The sequence below is a fragment of the Oncorhynchus clarkii genome, chromosome 5 (genome assembly GCF_045791955.1).
Source record: "Oncorhynchus clarkii lewisi isolate Uvic-CL-2024 chromosome 5, UVic_Ocla_1.0, whole genome shotgun sequence".
Lineage (NCBI taxonomy): Eukaryota > Metazoa > Chordata > Actinopteri > Salmoniformes > Salmonidae > Oncorhynchus > Oncorhynchus clarkii.
The window spans coordinates 8,697,801-8,718,076 of NC_092151.1; the positions used below are offsets into that span (position 1 = coordinate 8,697,801).

Genomic DNA, 20,276 nt, shown 5'->3' on the forward strand with positions numbered 1-20,276 from the left:
TTTCCAAGCTCTCAGAGCAAACAACGTGAAATGTGCCCACTTTGGTGCGTTTACTTATGTATCGCTGTAAGCTGCAAGATCCGCGGCAGGGAAACATTGCTGTCAGGCCTTCGAGGGCTTTGTGCTGCTGAGCACTAGACTCAGTCAGAGCTTTGCGATGCGCGCAGCGATGGTTTGTGGCATTTACATTTTTCCCGTGTTATCTCGCAGCCAAGCCTCTCTATAAAGAATACATTTGATGTGCGACTAACTTTACAGAAAAAGGAACGAGAGTAACACTTTGTGAACTCAATTTCGACTTGCCCCTCTTAACACTCAAACCCCCAGATGTAGAAGGGGATAAAATAAAAATAAATCTCTTCACAGGCGAAACCTTCAAAAGGCTCTGCCAGTGTTCAGTCTGAAAGGAATTCCATTCCCCCCACTAAGCCCAGGTCCCACCGGCACCCATGGGAAAGTGCATCTAAGAGCACTGTTAATTCTCTTTTGCTTTCTGCCTGGCCGTAATGAGGAAGCACTCACTGTAGCTCAGTTAGGCAGTGATTGACGTAGTAATACATCACTGACCAGTACCTCTGTTGAAATTGGAGATCCTTCAGAAAACGTTGGATGTTTTTCATGAAGGTGTTGGCCTACTACCAAGGTTGATTCCTTTCCTGTTGTTTATCCGGAATATGGTACAGTGGATAAACAGTGGATGTTTTTTTGTCATTCCTTGGAAATACAGGTAGATTCAAGTTTATTTATAATTTGCCGGTATTCAAATTACATACAGTTGAAGTCGGAAGTTTCAATACATCTTAGCCAAATATATTTAAACTCAGTTTTTCACAATTCCTGACATTTAATCCGAGTAAAAAATCCCTGTCTTATGTCAGTTAGTATCACCACTTTATTTTAAGAATGTGAAATGTCAGAATAATAGTAGAGAGAATGATTTATTTCAGCTTTTATTTCTTTCATCACATTCCCAGTGGGTCAGAAGTTTACATACACTCAATTATTATTTGGTAGCATTGCCTTTAAATTGTTTAGCCTTCCACAAGCTTCCCACAATAAGTTGGGTGAATTTTGGCCCATTCCTCCTGACAGAGCTGGTGTAACTGAGTCAGGTTTGTAGGCCTCCTTGCTCGCACACACTTTTTCAGTTCTGCCCACAAATGTTCTATAGGATTGAGGTCAGGGCTTTGTGATGGCCACTCCAATACCTTGACTTTGTGGTCCTTAAGCCAACTTTGGAAGTATGGTTTGGGTCATTGTCCATTTGGAAGACCCATTTGCGACCTAGCTTTAACTTCCTGACTGATGTCTTGAGATGTTGCTTCATTATATCCACATAATTTTCCTTCCTGATGATGCCATTTGCTGCAGTCCCTCCTGCAGCAAAGCACCCTCACAACATGATACTGCCACCACCCGTGCTTCACGTTCCCCCTTTTTCCTCCAAACATAACGATGGTCATTATGGCCAAACAGTTCTATTTTTGTTTAATCAGACCAGGGGACATTTCTGCATAAAGTACTATCTTTGTCCCCATGTGCAGTTGCAAACTGTCGTCTGGCTTTTTTTTAATGGTGGTTTTGGAGCAGTGGCTTCTTCCTTGCTGAGCAGCCTTTCAGGTTATGTCGATATAGGACTCGTTTTACTGTGGATATACAGTACATTGGAATTCTTTGTGTCAAGAGCTCTCTCATAGTACATTATATACACAGTACATGCAATCCAATGTACAGTACACACACAGTACATGCAATCCATAGTATATTATATACACAGTACATGCAATCCATAGTACGTTATAAACACAGTACATGCAATCCATACTACATTATACACACAGTTCATTATACACACAGTACATGCAATCCATAGTACATTATACACACAGTACATGCAATCCATAGTACGTTATACACACAGTACATTATACACACAGTACATGCAATCCATAGCACATTATACACACAGTACATTATACACACAGTACATGCAATCCATAGTACATTATACACACAGTACATTATACACACAGTACATGCAATCCATAGTACATTATACACACAGTACATTATACACACAGTACATGCAATCCATTGTACATTATACACACAGTACATGCAATCCATAGTACATTATACACACAGTACATTATACACACAGTACATGCAATCCATGGTACAGTAGTAGTTGAGTTTAGTGAAGAATCTCCAAGGTATAATATGTACATGCTGCGGTGAGGTGTTTACATGTGTGGGGAGATAAAATGTGACAATCGGTGGTGTATCACTCTGCAATAGGATACTACTTTCTATGTAGGACATGGACAAAATGTATTTTGATATGCATAGGTATACCGTCATGAAATCGAGTTTAGGGGTGACCATCAAGTATGAAATATTACCATCTCAAAACTCTAATTTCCTCCAACTCTGACAGCATCCCACCCCCATATTTTAAAATAAATGTTTTTGAGACGCCTCATATTCTAAATGAGCAATTGGGAAATCAATCATGTTTAGGCTGCTCTGCTGTGTGGATGAATTTCTCTGCAGTCCCCAGCTTTGCTCTACTCTACACCACATTGATTATTGTGTTGCACATACGCCTTCCGCAATAACATGCCTCAGGGGGAAATGTTGCACGTAACGGAACTTGTGACGTTGTTTTTGTCGACGTCGTTCAGTTTACAAAAGGTATGTTCCCGAAGTTGTGCTGATGTTTTGTTTTGGACATTTATTGTTAGGTGAGCCTGGTCATTACACGGCAGTAGTACTGGTGAGGCAGTAGTACAGGTGAGGCAGTAGTACAGGTGAGACAGTAGTACAGGTGAGACAGTAGTACAGGTGAGACAGTAGTACTGGTGAGGCAGTAGTACAGGTGAGACAGTAGTACTGGTGAGGCAGTAGTACAGGTGAGGCAGTAGTACAGGTGAGACAGTAGTACTGGTGAGGCAGTAGTTCAGGTGAGACAGTAGTACAGGTGAGGCAGTAGTACTGGTGAGGCAGTAGTACAGGTGAGGCAGTAGTACAGGTGAGACAGTAGTACTGGTGAGGCAGTAGTTCAGGTGAGACAGTAGTACAGGTGAGGCAGTAGTACTGGTGAGGCAGTAGTACAGGTGAGGCAGTAGTACAGGTGAGACAGTAGTACAGGTGAGACAGTAGTACTGGTGAGGCAGTAGTACAGGTGAGGCAGTAGTACAGGTGAGACAGTAGTACAGGTGAGGCAGTAGTACAGGTGAGACAGTAGTACAGGTGAGACAGTAGTACTGGTGAGGCAGTAGTACAGGTGAGGCAGTAGTACAGGTGAGACAGTAGTACAGGTGAGACAGTAGTACTGGTGAGGCAGTAGTACAGGTGAGACAGTAGTACAGGTGAGACAGTAGTACTGGTGAGGCAGTAGTACAGGTGAGGCAGTAGTACAGGTGAGACAGTAGTACAGGTGAGGCAGTAGTACTGGTGAGGCAGTAGTTCAGGTGAGACAGTAGTACAGGTGAGGCAGTAGTACTGGTGAGGCAGTAGTACAGGTGAGGCAGTAGTACAGGTGAGACAGTAGTACTGGTGAGGCAGTAGTTCAGGTGAGACAGTAGTACAGGTGAGGCAGTAGTACTGGTGAGGCAGTAGTACAGGTGAGGCAGTAGTACAGGTGAGGCAGTAGTACAGGTGAGGCAGTAGTACAGGTGAGACAGTAGTACAGGTGAGGCAGTAGTACTGGTGAGGCAGTAGTACTGGTGAGGCAGTAGTACAGGTGAGGCAGTAGTACAGGTGAGACAGTAGTACTGGTGAGGCAGTAGTTCAGGTGAGACAGTAGTACAGGTGAGACAGTAGTACTGGTGAGGCAGTAGTACAGGTGAGGCAGTAGTACAGGTGAGGCAGTAGTACAGGTGAGGCAGTAGTACAGGTGAGGCAGTAGTACAGGTGAGGCAGTAGTACAGGTGAGACAGTAGTACTGGTGAGACAGTAGTACTGGTGAGGCAGTAGTACAGGTGAGACAGTAGTACAGGTGAGGCAGTAGTACTGGTGAGGCAGTAGTACAGGTGAGGCAGTAGTGCTGGTGAGGCATTAGTACTGGTGAGACAGTAGTACAGGTGAGGCAGTAGTACTGGTGAGGCAGTAGTACTGGTGAGGCATTAGTACTGGCGAGGCAGTAGTACAGGTGAGGCAGTAGTACAGGTGAGACAGTAGTACAGGTGAGGCAGTAGTACAGGTGAGACAGTAGTACAGGTGAGGCAGTAGTACTGGTGAGGCAGTAGTACTGGTGAGACAGTAGTACTGGTGAGGCAGTAGTACAGGTGAGACAGTAGTACAGGTGAGACAGTAGTACAGGTGAGACAGTAGTACTGGTGAGGCAGTAGTACAGGTGAGGCAGTAGTACAGGTGAGGCAGTAGTACAGGTGAGACAGTAGTACAGGTGAGACAGTAGTACAGGTGAGACAGTAGTACTGGTGAGGCAGTAGTACAGGTGAGGTAGTAGTACTGGTGAGGCAGTAGTACAGGTGAGACAGTAGTACAGGTGAGACAGTAGTACAGGTGAGGCAGTAGTACTGGTGAGGCAGTAGTACTGGTGAGGCAGTAGTACAGGTGAGGCAGTAGTACAGGTGAGGCAGTAGTACAGGTGAGACAGTAGTACTGGTGAGGCAGTAGTACTGGTGAGGCAGTAGTACAGGTGAGGCAGTAGTACAGGTGAGGCAGTAGTACAGGTGAGGCAGTAGTTCAGGTGAGACAGTAGTACAGGTGAGGCAGTAGTACAGGTGAGGCAGTAGTACTGGTGAGGCAGTAGTACAGGTGAGGCAGTAGTACAGGTGAGGCAGTAGTACAGGTGAGACAGTAGTACAGGTGAGACAGTAGTACAGGTGAGGCAGTAGTACAGGTGAGGCAGTAGTACTGGTGAGGCAGTAGTACAGGTGCGGCAGTAATACTAGTGAGGCATTAGTACTGGTGAGGCAGTAGTACAGGTGAGGCAGTAGTACTGGTGAGGCAGTATTACTGGTGAGGCATTAGTACTGGCGAGGCAGTAGTACAGGTGAGGCAGTAGTACAGGTGAGACAGTAGTACAGGTGAGGCAGTAGTACAGGTGAGACAGTAGTACAGGTGAGGCAGTAGTACTGGTGAGGCAGTAGTACTGGTGAGACAGTAGTACTGGTGAGGCAGTAGTACAGGTGAGACAGTAGTACAGTTGAGACAGTAGTACAGGTGAGACAGTAGTACTGGTGAGGCAGTAGTACAGGTGAGGCAGTAGTACAGGTGAGGCAGTAGTACAGGTGAGACAGTAGTACAGGTTAGACAGTAGTACAGGTGAGACAGTAGTACTGGTGAGGCAGTAGTACAGGTGAGGCAGTAGTACTGGTGAGGCAGTAGTACAGGTGAGACAGTAGTACAGGTGAGACAGTAGTACAGGTGAGGCAGTAGTACTGGTGAGGCAGTAGTACAGGTGAGGCAGTAGTACTGGTGAGGCAGTAGTACAGGTGAGGCAGTAGTACTGGTGAGGCAGTAGTACAGGTGAGACAGTAGTACAGGTGAGACAGTAGTACAGGTGAGGCAGTAGTACTGGTGAGGCAGTAGTACTGGTGAGGCAGTAGTACAGGTGAGACAGTAGTACAGGTGAGGCAGTAGTACAGGTGAGACAGTAGTACAGGTGAGGCAGTAGTACTGGTGAGGCAGTAGTACTGGTGAGACAGTAGTACAGGTGAGACAGTAGTACAGGTGAGACAGTAGTACAGGTGAGACAGTAGTACAGGTGAGACAGTAGTACTGGTGAGGCAGTAGTACAGGTGAGGCAGTAGTACAGGTGAGGCAGTAGTACAGGTGAGACAGTAGTACAGGTGAGACAGTAGTACTGGTGAGGCAGTAGTACAGGTGAGGCAGTAGTACAGGTGAGGCAGTAGTACAGGTGAGACAGTAGTACAGGTGAGACAGTAGTACAGGTGAGGCAGTAGTACAGGTGAGGCAGTAATACTGGTGAGGCAGTAGTACAGGTGCGGCAGTAATACTAGTGAGGCAGTAGTTCAGGTGAAAACGGTCATTTGTGAGCCTGTAGGTTTAAAGATGACTTATAGATGACCTTTTCTGATTGGAACTCTGCCAATTTAACGACCAAGCAACATGACCCCAGGCCTTTAGACAAAAGTAATTAATCCTCTTTCCCATATGTGTCAAGTCTCACTTTTCCATTAGTTATCGGAACCAGCAAAAAACAATTCACTTCTCTCATCATCTTTCCATTTGTGTGGGCGATACTAATTGTCAAGGGACCACAAATGAGATACAAATTATTCTTCTCAATCCTCCTATGTTACTTGGTAATACTCCGCAATCTGTAGCTGCAGCTAACTTGATAAAAACAAAAAAAAACATGACGCTAGAACAAATGGAGAAAAAGCGTAATTGATGTAGCTCGATTGAGCCTGCTGCGCTTTGTCACTCCAAAGCCCTGCCATATGCTGCAGAGAAGGGGAGCAGGAAACAAAGTGTGGAACAACAAATGACTCCCGGCTCGTTCCCAACTGCCTTTCTACGTCCTGTTGCCCTCCTTCATCTGACAATTCCAATATCCACAAAGCAACGTCACTGTCAAGCAACAAAGAACTTTTGTTATCTAGCTAGTGAGACTTGGGGAAGGAGGATGGGGTAGATTGTATAGTAGTATAGTAGAAGTGTCTTCTTCTTGTCAATCTCAATGTTGAAAGACTTTCTTACATAGAAACCCTGGGACGCAACGTAGCTGTTCCTATGGGGACGCTGTTCCTATGGGGACGCTGTTCCTATGGGGACGCTGGTAAAAGGTCAAGGATAGCTAGAGGGCAGCGCCATACTAGTCTTGACGCACGTTGAGCGTCTTAAGAGCGAGGTACCAGAGAGTAACAGCAGGTGCTGTACATGACATGCCACAGCTGCTTTTCTGTCCCCTCACTGTCGGAGAAGCTGTAAATATGATGCAGGGTGTTGACGCACAGCAGAAGGTAATGCAGGCCTCTGTAAAGAGACTGGGAACAGGACGAGACAGACATTTTTAATTTGTTCCAAGACAAATCAATGAGCATCGATACTTTTCGCTATCAAAGCATTGAAACCCCTCTCGAGAGTATCCATACCCAGTGTTCAGAATAGATGTGGTAAATGTAAACAAACATATGCCTCAACACAGTATTGAGGTCTTTTACACTTAGCAGACACTCTTATCCAGAGTAACTTACAGTAGTGAGTGCATATATTTTCATACGTTTTTTTTTCTTCTATACAGGTCCTCCATTGGGAATCGAACCCACAACCCTGGCGTTGTAAGCACTATGCTCTATCAACCTCATTGGGACCACAGACCATTTTAAACGTGCTAGCCTGAGAGAAATGAAGGCCACATACATTATTTTAATGAATTGTGTTTTTTTCCCCAGGTGTGTTGGCTAGCATGGGAGAGAGATAGTGAGAAACAGCCTCTCGATTGTCATTAGAAAGAGTAGCTGCATTGCTCACTGTTTAATGTGTTTAATGTGGTCCAGCCTGCTTTGTCCTCTCCTGTGTGAATACTCCAGAGTGCTTCCACGTTGAGACACAATCAGCATTTTCTAAACACTAGGACCGCATGACAGCTATTGATCAGTTAAGTGGGCTGTTCAATTAAGACAGCAACTGAGTTGGACCGCGTTCAGTTTTTTTTGTTCGTGCCAAATCACTTCATACAGTAGGAGGTAAGGGACTGACTGTCTTCTCAACGTTCGTATCCCAAATGGCATCCTATTCACCAGATAGTGCATCCCTATTTTCTATATAGTGCACTACTTTTGACCAGGTCTGTGGTCAAAAGTAGTGTACTATAAAAGGTAAAGGGTGCACTATCTGGTGAATAGGATGCCATTTGGGACGCAGTTATTATAGAGAATCGGTGTGTAAATATGAAAAGCTTCTAAGTGTCTCAAGGAGCATGCTCATATTTTTTGGGGTCAATGGATCAGCATGTCCCCATTTCCCATGATGCATCAGGCACATGTCTAAATGGAAGACGCCAGCTGGCAGCATCAGGTGACTCCTACGGGGCAGGTTGCCAGACATATTGGTTGTCATGCTTCCTGAGTGCCGAGAGGCAAAAAAGGAGCTGGAATCACAGTGAAAACTTTGTATTGGATTAAAATGGAAGTGGGGTACTGCTACTTTATGCTCCTTATGTCTTGGCCCATTACATGCCATCAGTTAAAGTTCAGGTTCAGTCAGCACCAAATGATTACCTGACCTAATGCTTCTAATGCACTTATGAGCAGTTTGACCATATCAATGTAGGATTTATGTTATGCATTATGTGTCTCAAGTTTGGATTTAGATTAAATGGCATTTTTTACTTTTGACAAGGTAATCTTGAAATATATATTTTTAAATTTCAGAATTTGTTAAAAGCCTGTTCCCCTTATTCAATTAAATACACAATGCCATGTCCGAATACCCGTACTTGCGTTCTAAATACTAATAATTTTGGGTATGCGAAAACCAAACATTTTATAGAATGTCAAATTAGAATAATGTTTTTTTGCTTTAAATGCCAGGATTTCATACTCATTTCAGCTTTTCATCTAGTAGAATCTGCTGGACACTATTGAGGAAGATAAATATTTTTTCCAGATTCACATGTTTTACAACAGTTGATCATCTGATACATGGATGCGCTGTTCCAAAATGAACGAATGGCGGGAATCAGCGTAACTACGCATTAGATGATGCACTCAGTATGGAGGAGCCTAGTGTGTTGATATTTGTTGCTAACTACATTAGTTTTGTTTTTTTACAAAAAAAAAAAGTATGTTCTGAATAGTATGTAGGACGATAAGTACTTAGTATTTATTTTTAGTCGGGAGTAGGCAAGACAGAAGGCAAATGTCTTTTCAATTAAGATCTGAACATTCTCTCATTAACTCACAACTTGAACCTTTGTTTAACCCCTTCTCCTCTCACAATACTACCTTTCATTTAGCTGATAGAGATCAGATAAAGCCAGGCATTCTGGGATGGAGTCGATGCGCTGTGTCGATATTGAATTAAGTTTGGCTAAGGATATTCCGCAGATCTCTTGGCAGGGGACAGTACAGCGAGGCTTGACTCAGTAGAGGAATCTGGCTTCCGGGAATGTGCCCTGTAACGTCTGGAACATTGGTGTGAGGAGGACGAAGGGAAACGCTGGTGGACAGGCAGCCAATTAGGGATCTCATCCCTAGAGTTCCCAGAGTGCAATACCTGCCTGTGTCATAGAACCATAAGAGGAAATTATACTTTTTCATGCCGTTAGGAATACTGAAAGGAATTCCATCTTATAAACTTTACTACTGGCATGCAAAAATAACATTGGGGATTGTATTAACAGAGGAGTAATGAACAAATAGGTTAGAGTGTCGTTGAGGAAACATTGTAATTGCGTCCATGTTTTCCTGCCCAAGTGGTCACAGCACAATTAAGAACATACATACAACATTGAAGTGGACCTCATCAGAATATTTTTTTCGTCCCAAATGACACCCTATTCCCTACATAGTGCACTGATTTTGACCAGCGCTCTATGGGCCGTGGTTGAAAGTAGTGCACTAAATATGGGATAGTGTGCCATTTGGGACATATGCCTATGTGCGGGCGGCTGAAACCCAACAGGGAACCGCTAGATGAAAGGACCTGGGGAAGTCCTTGAAAGTCAGCAGTATTACCCAGTCGCCTACAATCCACCTAATTGGAATATCACTGTGGCTTTCTGTAGGATCAGCTGGGTACACCCATTGGGGCATTTGGCTGGGGTGTACACTTGAAAGTTAGAACCAGAAACGGAAAGATCATTATTTGTCTAATAATTGGGGGTCTTGAAGAGAGAAATTGGGGCCACACGGGAAAGAACGGAATGGTTTCTGGTCTAAGTCTGTCGCTGGTAGTGTATGCATATGACATGATTAGGGCCAGTACTATTACATGGTTAGGGCTGCAGCAGTAATATGACATGGTTAGGGCCTAACTCTACTCTCCATCTGGAGTAGAGTTAGTCCTCTCCATCTGGAGTATAGTTAGTCTGCTCCATCTGGAGTAGAGTTAGTCTGTTCCCTCTGGAGTAGAGTTAATCTGATCCATCTGGAGTAGAGTGGTACTTCTCCATCTGGAGAAGAGTGGTACTGCTCCATCTGGAGTAGAGTTAGTATTCTCCATCTGGAGTAGAGTTAGTCTGTTCCATCTGGAGTAGAGTTAGTCTGTTCTATCTGGAGTAGAGTGGTATTGTTCCATCTTTAGTAGAGTGGTACACATCCATCTGGAGTAGAGTTAGTCTGTTCCATCTGGAGTAGAGAGGTACTGATCCATCTGGAGTAGAGTTAGTATTCTCCATCTGGAGTAGAATTAGTCTGTTCTATCTGGAGTAGAGTGGTACTATTCCATCTTTAGTAGAGTGGTACATATCCATCTGGAGTAGAGTTTAGGGCTGCAGCAGTAATATGACATGGTTAGGGCTGCAGCAGTAATATGACATGGTTAGGGCCAGTAATATGACATGGTTAGGGCTGCAGCAGTAATATGACATGGTTAGGGCCAGTAATATGACATGGTTAGGGCTGCAGCAGTAATATGACATGGTTAGGGCCAGTAATATGACATGGTTAGGGCCAGTAATATGACATGGTTAGGGCCAGTAATATGACATGGTTAGGGCCAGTAATATGACATGGTTAGGGCCAGTAATATGACATGGTTAGGGCCAGTAATATGACATGGTTAGGGCCAGTAATATGACATGGTTAGGGCCAGTAATATGAAATGGTTAGGGCCAGTAATATTACATGGTTAGGGCTGCAGCAGTAATATGATATGGTTAGGGCCAGTAATATGACATGGTTAGGGCCAGTAATGTGACATGGTTAGGGCTAGTAATATGACATGGTTAGGGCCAGTAATATGACATGGTTAGGGCCAGTAATGTGATATGGTTAGGGCCAGTAATGTGACATGGTTAGGGCCAGTAATATGACATGGTTAGGGCTAGTAATATGACATGGTTAGGGCTGCAGCAGTAATATGACATGGTTAGGGCCAGTAATATGACATGGTTAGGGCCAGTAATATGACATGGTTAGGGCTGCAGCAGTAATATGACATGGTTAGGGCCAGTAATATGACATGGTTAGGGCTGCAGCAGTAATATGACATGGTTAGGGCTAGTAATATGACATGGTTAGGGCCAGTAATATGACATGGTTAGGGCCAGTAATATGACATGGTTAGGGCCAGTAATATGACATGGTTAGGGCCAGTAATATGACATGGTTAGGGCTGCAGCAGTAATATGACATGGTTAGGGCCAGTAATATGACATGGTTAGGGCCAGTAATATGACATGGTTAGGGCCAGTAATGTGACATGGTTAGGGCCAGTAATATGACATGGTTAGGGCCAGTAATATGACATGGTTAGGGCTGCAGCAGTAATATGACATGGTTAGGGCTGCAGCAGTAATATGACATGGTTAGGGCCAGTAATATGACATGGTTAGGGCTGCAGCAGTAATATGACATGGTTAGGGCCAGTAATATGACATGGTTAGGGCCAGTAATATGACATGGTTAGGGCTGCAGCAGTAATATGACATGGTTAGGGCTGCAGCAGTAATATGACATGGTTAGGGCTGCAGCAGTAATATGACATGGTTAGGGCCAGTAATATGACATGGTTAGGGCCAGTAATATGACATGGTTAGGGCCAGTAATATGACATGGTTAGGGCCAGTAATATGACATGGTTAGGGCCAGTAATATGACATGGTTAGGGCTGCAGCAATAATATGACATGGTTAGGGCCAGTAATATGACATGGTTAGGGCCAGTAATATGACATGGTTAGGGCCAGTAATATGACATGGTTAGGGCCAGTAATGTGACATGGTTAGGGCCAGTAATATGACATGGTTAGGGCCAGTAATATGACATGGTTAGGGCTGCAGCAGTAATATGACATGGTTAGGGCCAGTAATATGACATGGTTAGGGCCAGTAATATGACATGGTTAGGGCCAGTAATATGACATGGTTAGGGCTGCAGCAGTAATATGACATGGTTAGCGCCAGTAATATGACATGGTTAGGGCTGCAGCAGTAATATGACATGGTTAGGGCCAGTAATATGACATGGTTAGGGCTGCAGCAGTAATGTGACATGGTTAGGGCCAGTAATATGACATGGTTAGGGCCAGTAATATGACATGGTTAGGGCCAGTAATATGACATGGTTAGGGCCAGTAATATGACATGGTTAGGGCTGCAGCAATAATATGACATGGTTAGGGCCAGTAATATGACATGGTTAGGGCCAGTAATATGACATGGTTAGGGCCAGTAATGTGACATGGTTAGGGCCAGTAATGTGACATGGTTAGGGCCAGTAATATGACATGGTTAGGGCCAGTAATATGACATGGTTAGGGCTGCAGCAGTGATATGACATGGTTAGGGCTGCAGCAATGATATGACATGGTTAGGGCTGCAGCAGTACGAATCTCTAATGTTCCGTGTCGCTAAACAGGGGCAATCCATTAGGAGTAAAGTGATACTCATCCATCTGGAGTAGAGTGGTACTACTCCATCAGGAGTGGAGTGGTACTGCTCCATCAGGAGTAGAGAGGTACAGTCACATCTGGAGAAGAGGTGTACTGTTCCATCAGGAGTAGACTGGTACTGTTCCATCAGGAGTAGACTGGTACTGTTCCATCAGGAGTAGAGTGGTTCTGGTACATCTGTAGTACAGTTAGTCTGATCCATCTGTAGTAGAGTTAGTCTGATCCATCTGGAGTAGAATGGTACGGTCCATCTGGAGTAGAGTTAGTCTGATCTATCTGGAGTAGATTGGTACTGATCCATCTGGAGTAGAGAGGTACTGATCCATCTGGAGTAGAGTGGTACTGTTCCATCTCCAGTAGAGTTAGTCTGATCCATCTGGAGTAGAGTGGTACTACTCCATCAAGAGTAGAGTGGTACTTTTCCATCAGGAGTAGACTGATACTGGTTTATCTGGAGTAGAGTGGTACCGATCCATCAGGAGTAGACTGGTACTGGTCCATCTGGAGTAGAGTGGTACTGATCCATCTGGGGTAGGGAGGTACTATTTCATCTGGAGTAGTGTTAGTCTGATCCACCTGGAGTAGAGTGGTACTGATCCATCTGGAGTAAAGTGGTACTGCTCCATCTGGAGTAGAGTGGTACTGTTCCATCAGGAGTAGAGTGGTACTGTTCCATCCGGAGTAGAGTGGTACCTCTCTATCTGGAGTAGATTGGTACTGTTCCATCAGGAGTAGAGTGGTACTGTTCCATCAGGAGTAGAGTGGTACTTCTCTATCTGGAGTAGATTGGTACTGTTCCATCAGGAGTAGAGTGGTACCCCTCCATCTGGAGTAGATTGGTACTGATCCATCAGGAGGAGAGTGGTACTGTTCCATCAGGAGTAGAGTGGTACCTCTCTATCTAGAGTAGATTGGTACTGCTCCATCTGGAGTAGAGTTAGTCTGATCCATCTGGAGTAGAGTGGTACTGTTCCATCTGGAGTAGAGTTATACTGTTACATCTGGAGTAGAGAGGTACGGATCCATCTGGAGTAGAGTTAGTCTGATCTATCTGGAGTAGAGTGGTACTGATCCATCTGGAGTAGAGAGGTACTGATCCATCTGGAGTAGAGTGGTACTGTTCCATCTGGATTAGAGTTATTCTTCTCCATCTGGAGTAGAGTTAGTCTGTTCCATCTCCAGTAGAGTTAGTCTGATCCATCTGGAGTAGAGTGGTACTACTCCATCAAGAGTAGAGTGGTACTTTTCCATCAGGAGTAGACTGATACTGGTTCATCTGGAGTAGAGTGGTACCGATCCATCAGGAGTAGACTGGTACTGGTCCATCTGGTGGTCCATCTGGTACTGGTCCATCTGGTGGTACCTCTCCATCTGGAGTAGAGTTAGTCTGATCCATCTGGAGTAGAGAGGTACTGATTCATCAGGAGTAGAGAGTAGAGTGCTTCCAGAGTGTTTCCAGTGGCCAGGGCTTAAATGCCCGACACGTTTTCCATTTGCTAAATGTTTCTTGTGGGCCCTCACTTCATGTTGCCAAATTGCTTCTCTGTGCAGTTCTTTCATTCGAGAGCTTAAAACCATTAATTTGCAATTTAAGTGCAGTTACGAAAAAGGAAGCTCGTGCCGTAATGATAGGGAACAGAATCAAGCAGTGCTGCTCGAGGCGCTCCACTTCAGGTGACCCAACATTGGTCGATGTGTTTTATTCTCTGGCTTGTTAGTTCTCTTTGAATAACAGTGAATATCCAGGAAAACAGTCAGGCTTTATTAGTTATCTTTAAATAACAGTGAATATCCAGGAAAACAGTCAGGCTTTATTAGTTATCTTTAAATAACAGTGAATATCCAGGAAAACAGTCAGGCTTTATTAGTTATCTTTAAATAACAGAGTGAATATCCAGGAAAACAGTCAGGCTTTATTAGTTATCTTTAAATAACAGTGAATATCCAGGAAAACAGTCAGGCTTTATTAGTTATCTTTAAATAACAGTGAATATCCAGGAAAACAGTCAGGCTTTATTAGTTATCTTTGACTAACAGAGTGAATATCCAGGAAAACAGTAATATCCAGGTCAAATCGCAGATGGCTACCAGCTATTCCTTTCAGAAGGTGATAATGTAATAAGAACATAAAACATTTGGGAAGTCGAGCACTATAATAGAGTCATCTTTTTTTTAGCCCAGTAAGTTGTTTTGTTTCCTCCACCAACCCCCCTTGACTTCAAAACAAATATTCTAAAACCGAACGTTGTAAAACTACGGAAACCCCTCACTATGTTAATGAAGACACATACCTTACCTCAAATCAAATTCAATGTTATTTGTCACATACACATGGTTAGCAGATGATAATGAGAGTGTGGTGAAATGCTTGTGCTTTTAGTTCCGACCATGCAGTAATATCTTAACACGCAATCTAACCTAACAATTTCACAACAACTACCTTATACACACAAGTGTAAAGGAATGAATAAGAATATGTACATACAAATATATGAATGAGTGATGGCCGAACGGCATAGGCAAGATGCAGTAGATGGTATTGAGTACAGTATATACACATGAGATGAGTAATGTAGGGTATGTAAACATAAAAGTGGCATAGTTTAAAGTGGCTAGTGATACATGTATTACATAAAGATGGCAAGATGCAGTAGATGGTATAGGGTACAGTATATACATATGAGATGAGTAATGTAGGGTATGTAAACATAAAAGTGCCATTGTTTAAATTGGCTAGTGATATATTTATTACATACATTTTTCCATTATTAAAGTGGCTAGAGTGAGTCAGTATGTTGGCAGCAGCCACTCAATGTTAGTGGTGGCTGTTTAACAGTCTGATGGCCTTGAGATAGAATCTGTTTTTCAGTCCCTCGGTCCCAGCTTTGATGCACCTGTACTGACCTCGCCTTCTGGATGAAAGCGGGGTGAACAGGCAGTGGCTCGGCTGGTTGTTGTCCCTTATGATCTTTTTGGCCCTCATAAAATATATCTATGTTAATGAAGACACATACCCTACCTCATAATATATATATATATATCTATGTTAGTGAAGACACATACCCTACCTCATAATATATTATTAAAATGAAGTGCAGTGCTTCATCCAATATGGCTAACAATAGACGCTACACAGCACAGGGAATTGAAAACATCCCTGCCCCACTCCAAGCATTGCACATTGGATCCAGTGATAGGGTGCAGCAGATATGTAATTATCAGTGCAGTTTAATTAACAGCTCAATTAGTCTGGTCGATGGAGAGGGCAAAGGGTAATAATGGCTCACAGCGGAAACCTCTGTCGGGGAAAAACACGGAATTAGCCAGCGGTGTCCTTGTATACATCAGCTATGATTAAAGAACATTGTGATATAACATGGGCTACACGTCTTACTGCAGTTATTGGCTGGAAAGTCAAATATAAAGCATATAGGTAGAAATGAGCTGGTTAGTGTTAAGAGGATCAACATACTATCCCATCACAACATGTTGTGTAATAGCTTATACCGTATACATTTTGAATGGATGTGTGGACATTTCAATGTCATTTTTTTCTGGGCATTATATACATCCTAAATCTGTTAATTTTACCTCAAGTTGGGGTAAAATGGGACCAAGTGTTGAACCAGTCGACATCTGTTCTTCTTTAATATGGATTTAGATTAAGCTGTATCTTGTATAGGTTTTTGGAAATGATGAATGTTCATATTATTTTAGGTCTCCTATCTATCCCTTTTTGTGAAGTTGAGTAGGAGCGTATTATGTAGTTAACTTTTGTGCTGCAGAGTCATTTGACACGTCAAAATAGCTCAATGTATAAATTGGGCTGAGGAGATTGGAAGTGATTACGGGTTCATGATACTGCTCGTCTCTCTTCTCTTTTATCTGGCTATAATCTGTCATGGTCCTTCAATACATTTCTACAACCGATTAACTCTGTGTATGCTTTCAAACAATCCCAGTGTTATTCCGTTTAATTAAAATGATTAAGACACGGGGATAAATATCTTAGCGGAGTAATTGGTTTCTCTAAACCAAAATGATCTCCTTTCTCCTATCTTCCCGGCAATTACCATAAAAACGCACAAGTAACTGGGCATTTTCTAGAACCTTTTATCACAGCGCATCAAAAGGGTAATTGACTGCTTCTTGTAATGAACACTTGTGCTCAATTCCATCTTTGAATCTTGCTTGTTTTATTGGGAACCTCTGCAAAGCTCTACTGAAAGGCTATTATGACCTAGACAATGTGCTGGCTATCAGTATACCAGTTATTAAGCTTTTACAATCCTTACATTAAGCTATGCTTCAAATGAGTATTTAAAGTAGTACACACATTGATATCCATTAAATTATTCAAACAACACCTGCTTTGTTCCAGGGAATCTGCCTTTAAATAGATCAGAGGATGAGAGTCTGTTCTCTTATTGTATCCATAGACGTCACACTAGACATTCCATTATCGACATGTGCTGACCATGGTGTGTTTTGGTCTTTCCTCAGATGCAGCAGCTCTTCTACGAGAATTACGAGCACAACAAGAAGGGCTTCATCCAGGAGCTCCACAGCAGCAAGATCCACAACGCCATCACACTCCATCCCAACAAGAGGCCTGCCTACCAGTACCGGCTACACGGTTACATGTTGAGCCGCGACATCTCCCGGCTACGCTACCGCACCATCCTCCTGCACCGCGAGGGCCTGGCCATGAGCCGGCTCAGCAATACAGAGGTGCAGTGGGAGGATCAACAGCTGGGGGCGCCACCTTCCTACACGCGCTACCAGCCCGCTGAAAGAGGGGACGTCATCGAGTGGGACTTCCTCACTGGCCGACATCTGTACTCAACGGGGGAGAACCAGATGCCCCGGCAGGGCCTCGGGAGCCTGCTTCGGGCTGCCCTGGAAGACACGGTGCTTCAGGTCATGGAGATGATCAATGAGAACTCCAAAGCCCGCGGGCGTGTTATCGACTTCAAGGAGATCAAGTATGGCTACCGCAGGGTGGACCCTATGCACGGGGCTGAGTACATTCTGGACCTACTACTTCTGTACAAGAAACATAAAGGGCGCAAAGTGACAGTACCTGTTAGGAGGCATGCGTACCTGCAGCAGTCCTTCAGTAGGCCCTTCTTCAGTGAGTCTGAGGAATTGGATGTTGTTGAGCTGGTGGAGGCCATCAACACTGAGTCGCAGTCGTTCTCTTTCCTCTCCAACTCCCTCAAGATATTCTCGCCTTTCCAGTTCTCTGAGTCGACCAGTGAGATGCGCGAACGCAGCCAGAGAAAGGTCAACATCCTGGTCCCGCTGACAGGCAGGTATGACATCTTTCTCCGCTTCATGGAGAACTTTGAGAAGATCTGCCTGATCCCCAAACAGAACGTCAAGCTGGCCATTATTTTGGTGGACAACGACAGCAACCAGGACAGGGAGAAGCACTTGGACTTGATCAAGGAGTACAGCAACAAGTATCCCAAAGCAGACCTGTCTGTCATCCCCATGACGGGTGACTTCTCCCGGGGGCTGGCTCTGGAGCTGGGCTCCTCGCAACTTGACAATGACACACTGCTGTTCTTCTGTGACGTGGACCTAGTCTTTAACGGGGACGCCCTGCAGCGGTGCAGGCACAACACCATCCAAAGTAGACAGGCTTACTATCCCGTTGTCTTTAGTCAGTACGATCCTAAAATTGTCTACGCCGGCAACACCCCTGACGATAGCAGCTTTGTGTTCACCAAGAAAAGTGGCTTCTGGAGGGATTACGGCTTTGGAATCACCTGCATATTTAAAAGTGACTTGCAAAAAGCTGGCGGTTTTGATACGTCGATCCAAGGCTGGGGCTTGGAAGATGTAGACCTGTTCACAAAAGTGATTAACTCCGGTTTAAAAGTGTTCCGCAGCCAGGAACCAGGAATCGTCCACATTTATCACCCTGTTCAGTGCGACATTAGCCTTGAGCCCAAGCAGTACAAAATGTGCCTAGGGTCTAAGGCAAGTACTTATGCATCTTCGATGCAGTTAGCCGAGCTGTGGCTGGAGAAACACTTGGGGGTAGGCTACAACAGAACTTCCACCTGACATTCCTGTTCTCCGTGGCTCCTCAATGGAGGTTACCTCAGTTCTGCATGAGTGCAGACAGCAATGGACTGTGCGTGCTTCTATGTGAGAGAGAAAAAGAGACCAAACTGCAGAGAGAAAGAGAGAGAGAGAGTTCAAGGGTACGCTCAATTATCTTTGGTGCAATTTGTTGTGTTCCTCTGGTGATTTTGTTTCATCAATTCTCTACAGCGTCTTCCAAAGGACATTGTAATGCCTTTACTCACGGCTTGTTGGGAACTCTGATGTGGTTTGTTTCGTTCCTATTTCCGTTGTTATCATGCGATTCACATGTATGCCTCAGGACCACATCTTTTCATCACCTGGCCATCTCCAATGAATGTGTTCTTAGCAGCCTTCCGTTGGATTAGTTGCACAGAGCGCCCCTCGCCTACTGTGAAAAGGACACTGACACATCACCAGAGAACAAAAAGCAGTAATAGTGTTGATAATAATACTGAAACAATGACAATAATGTTAATAATAAATGTACTGAAAGTACCACACATGTGCTTTAAAGCTCCCAGATGGGAAACAGACTGTAAACTAGAGTTTTCTAATTCATACAAAGAACCGAAAGTACTTCATCCGCAGTATTTTTTAAAGAAGCGTGTGAATAATTTTGATGATTGTATCTTTATTTTCTAGTCAAAATATTTACATGGATTTCAGGTACTGGATACCGTCCAACATTTGCTGTGTTCTTAATCTCATTGCAAAGGCCCACATTCTGTCATTCTGTCTGATATGTGACCATGCTTCAATGAACAAAAAGGCATCTTGTCGCCATTAGCTTTGTGGCTTAGAAGTCGTTCAGTTTGCTGGCAAGAACAACTAAGGTATATTAAAATGGGTTATTTATAATAAAACAAATGTTGAAATGCATACTTTTCATATCTGTGTTTATTCTAACTTATAACACTGCATTTAAACCTAAAATTGATTTAATAAGTGTGTATATACATAAAATATGCGCACAAATTATTATATGAATAACATGCAAATTACAGATACAGTATAGTGAAATATAAATATCAAATTGCAGTAGTCATCACAAATTCAGCTGTGTATATTTTACCCAAAAATTATATTTTAGTGTTGTGTTCATTAGTCCACTGTTGATACAGTCCCAATGGATTGTGCATGTCAGCATAACCGTTTGAATGACAGAGCACTTTCAGTAAAGATCTTAAGCGTATTTTTTATTTTTTTCACCTTTATTTAACCAGGTAGGCTAGTTGAGAACAAGTTCTCATTTGCAACTGCGACCTGGCCAAGATAAAGCATAGCAGTGTGAACAGACAACACAGAGTTACACATGGAGTAAACAATAAACAAGTCAACAACACAGTAGAAAAAAAAGAGTCTATATACAGTGCCTTGCGAAAGTGTTCGGCCCCCTTGAACTTTGCGACCTTTTGCCACATTTCAGGCTTCAAACATAAAGATATAAAACTGTATTTTTTTGTGAAGAATCAACAACAAGTGGGACACAATCATGAAGTGGAACGACATTTATTGGATATTTCAAACTTTTTTAACAAATCAAAAACTGAAAAATTGGGCGTGCAAAATTATTCAGCCCCCTTAAGTTAATACTTTGTAGCGCCACCTTTTGCTGCGATTACAGC

The 20,276-nt window shown here is 43.5% G+C and overlaps 1 protein-coding gene across 1 annotated transcript in view; it reads left to right on the forward strand.

The window, feature by feature from the left end:
• The window catches only part of LOC139408292 (chondroitin sulfate synthase 3-like), a 202,717-nt gene extending 183,187 nt beyond the window's left edge, over positions 1-19,530 (forward strand). Inside the window, exon 3 of the mRNA XM_071152003.1 lies at positions 17,056-19,530. Within this exon, the coding sequence (XP_071008104.1) occupies positions 17,056-18,627 (1,572 nt within the window). The 3' untranslated portion in view covers positions 18,628-19,530. The remainder of the gene's footprint in view (positions 1-17,055) is intronic.
• Positions 19,531-20,276: the final 746 nt, after the last annotated feature.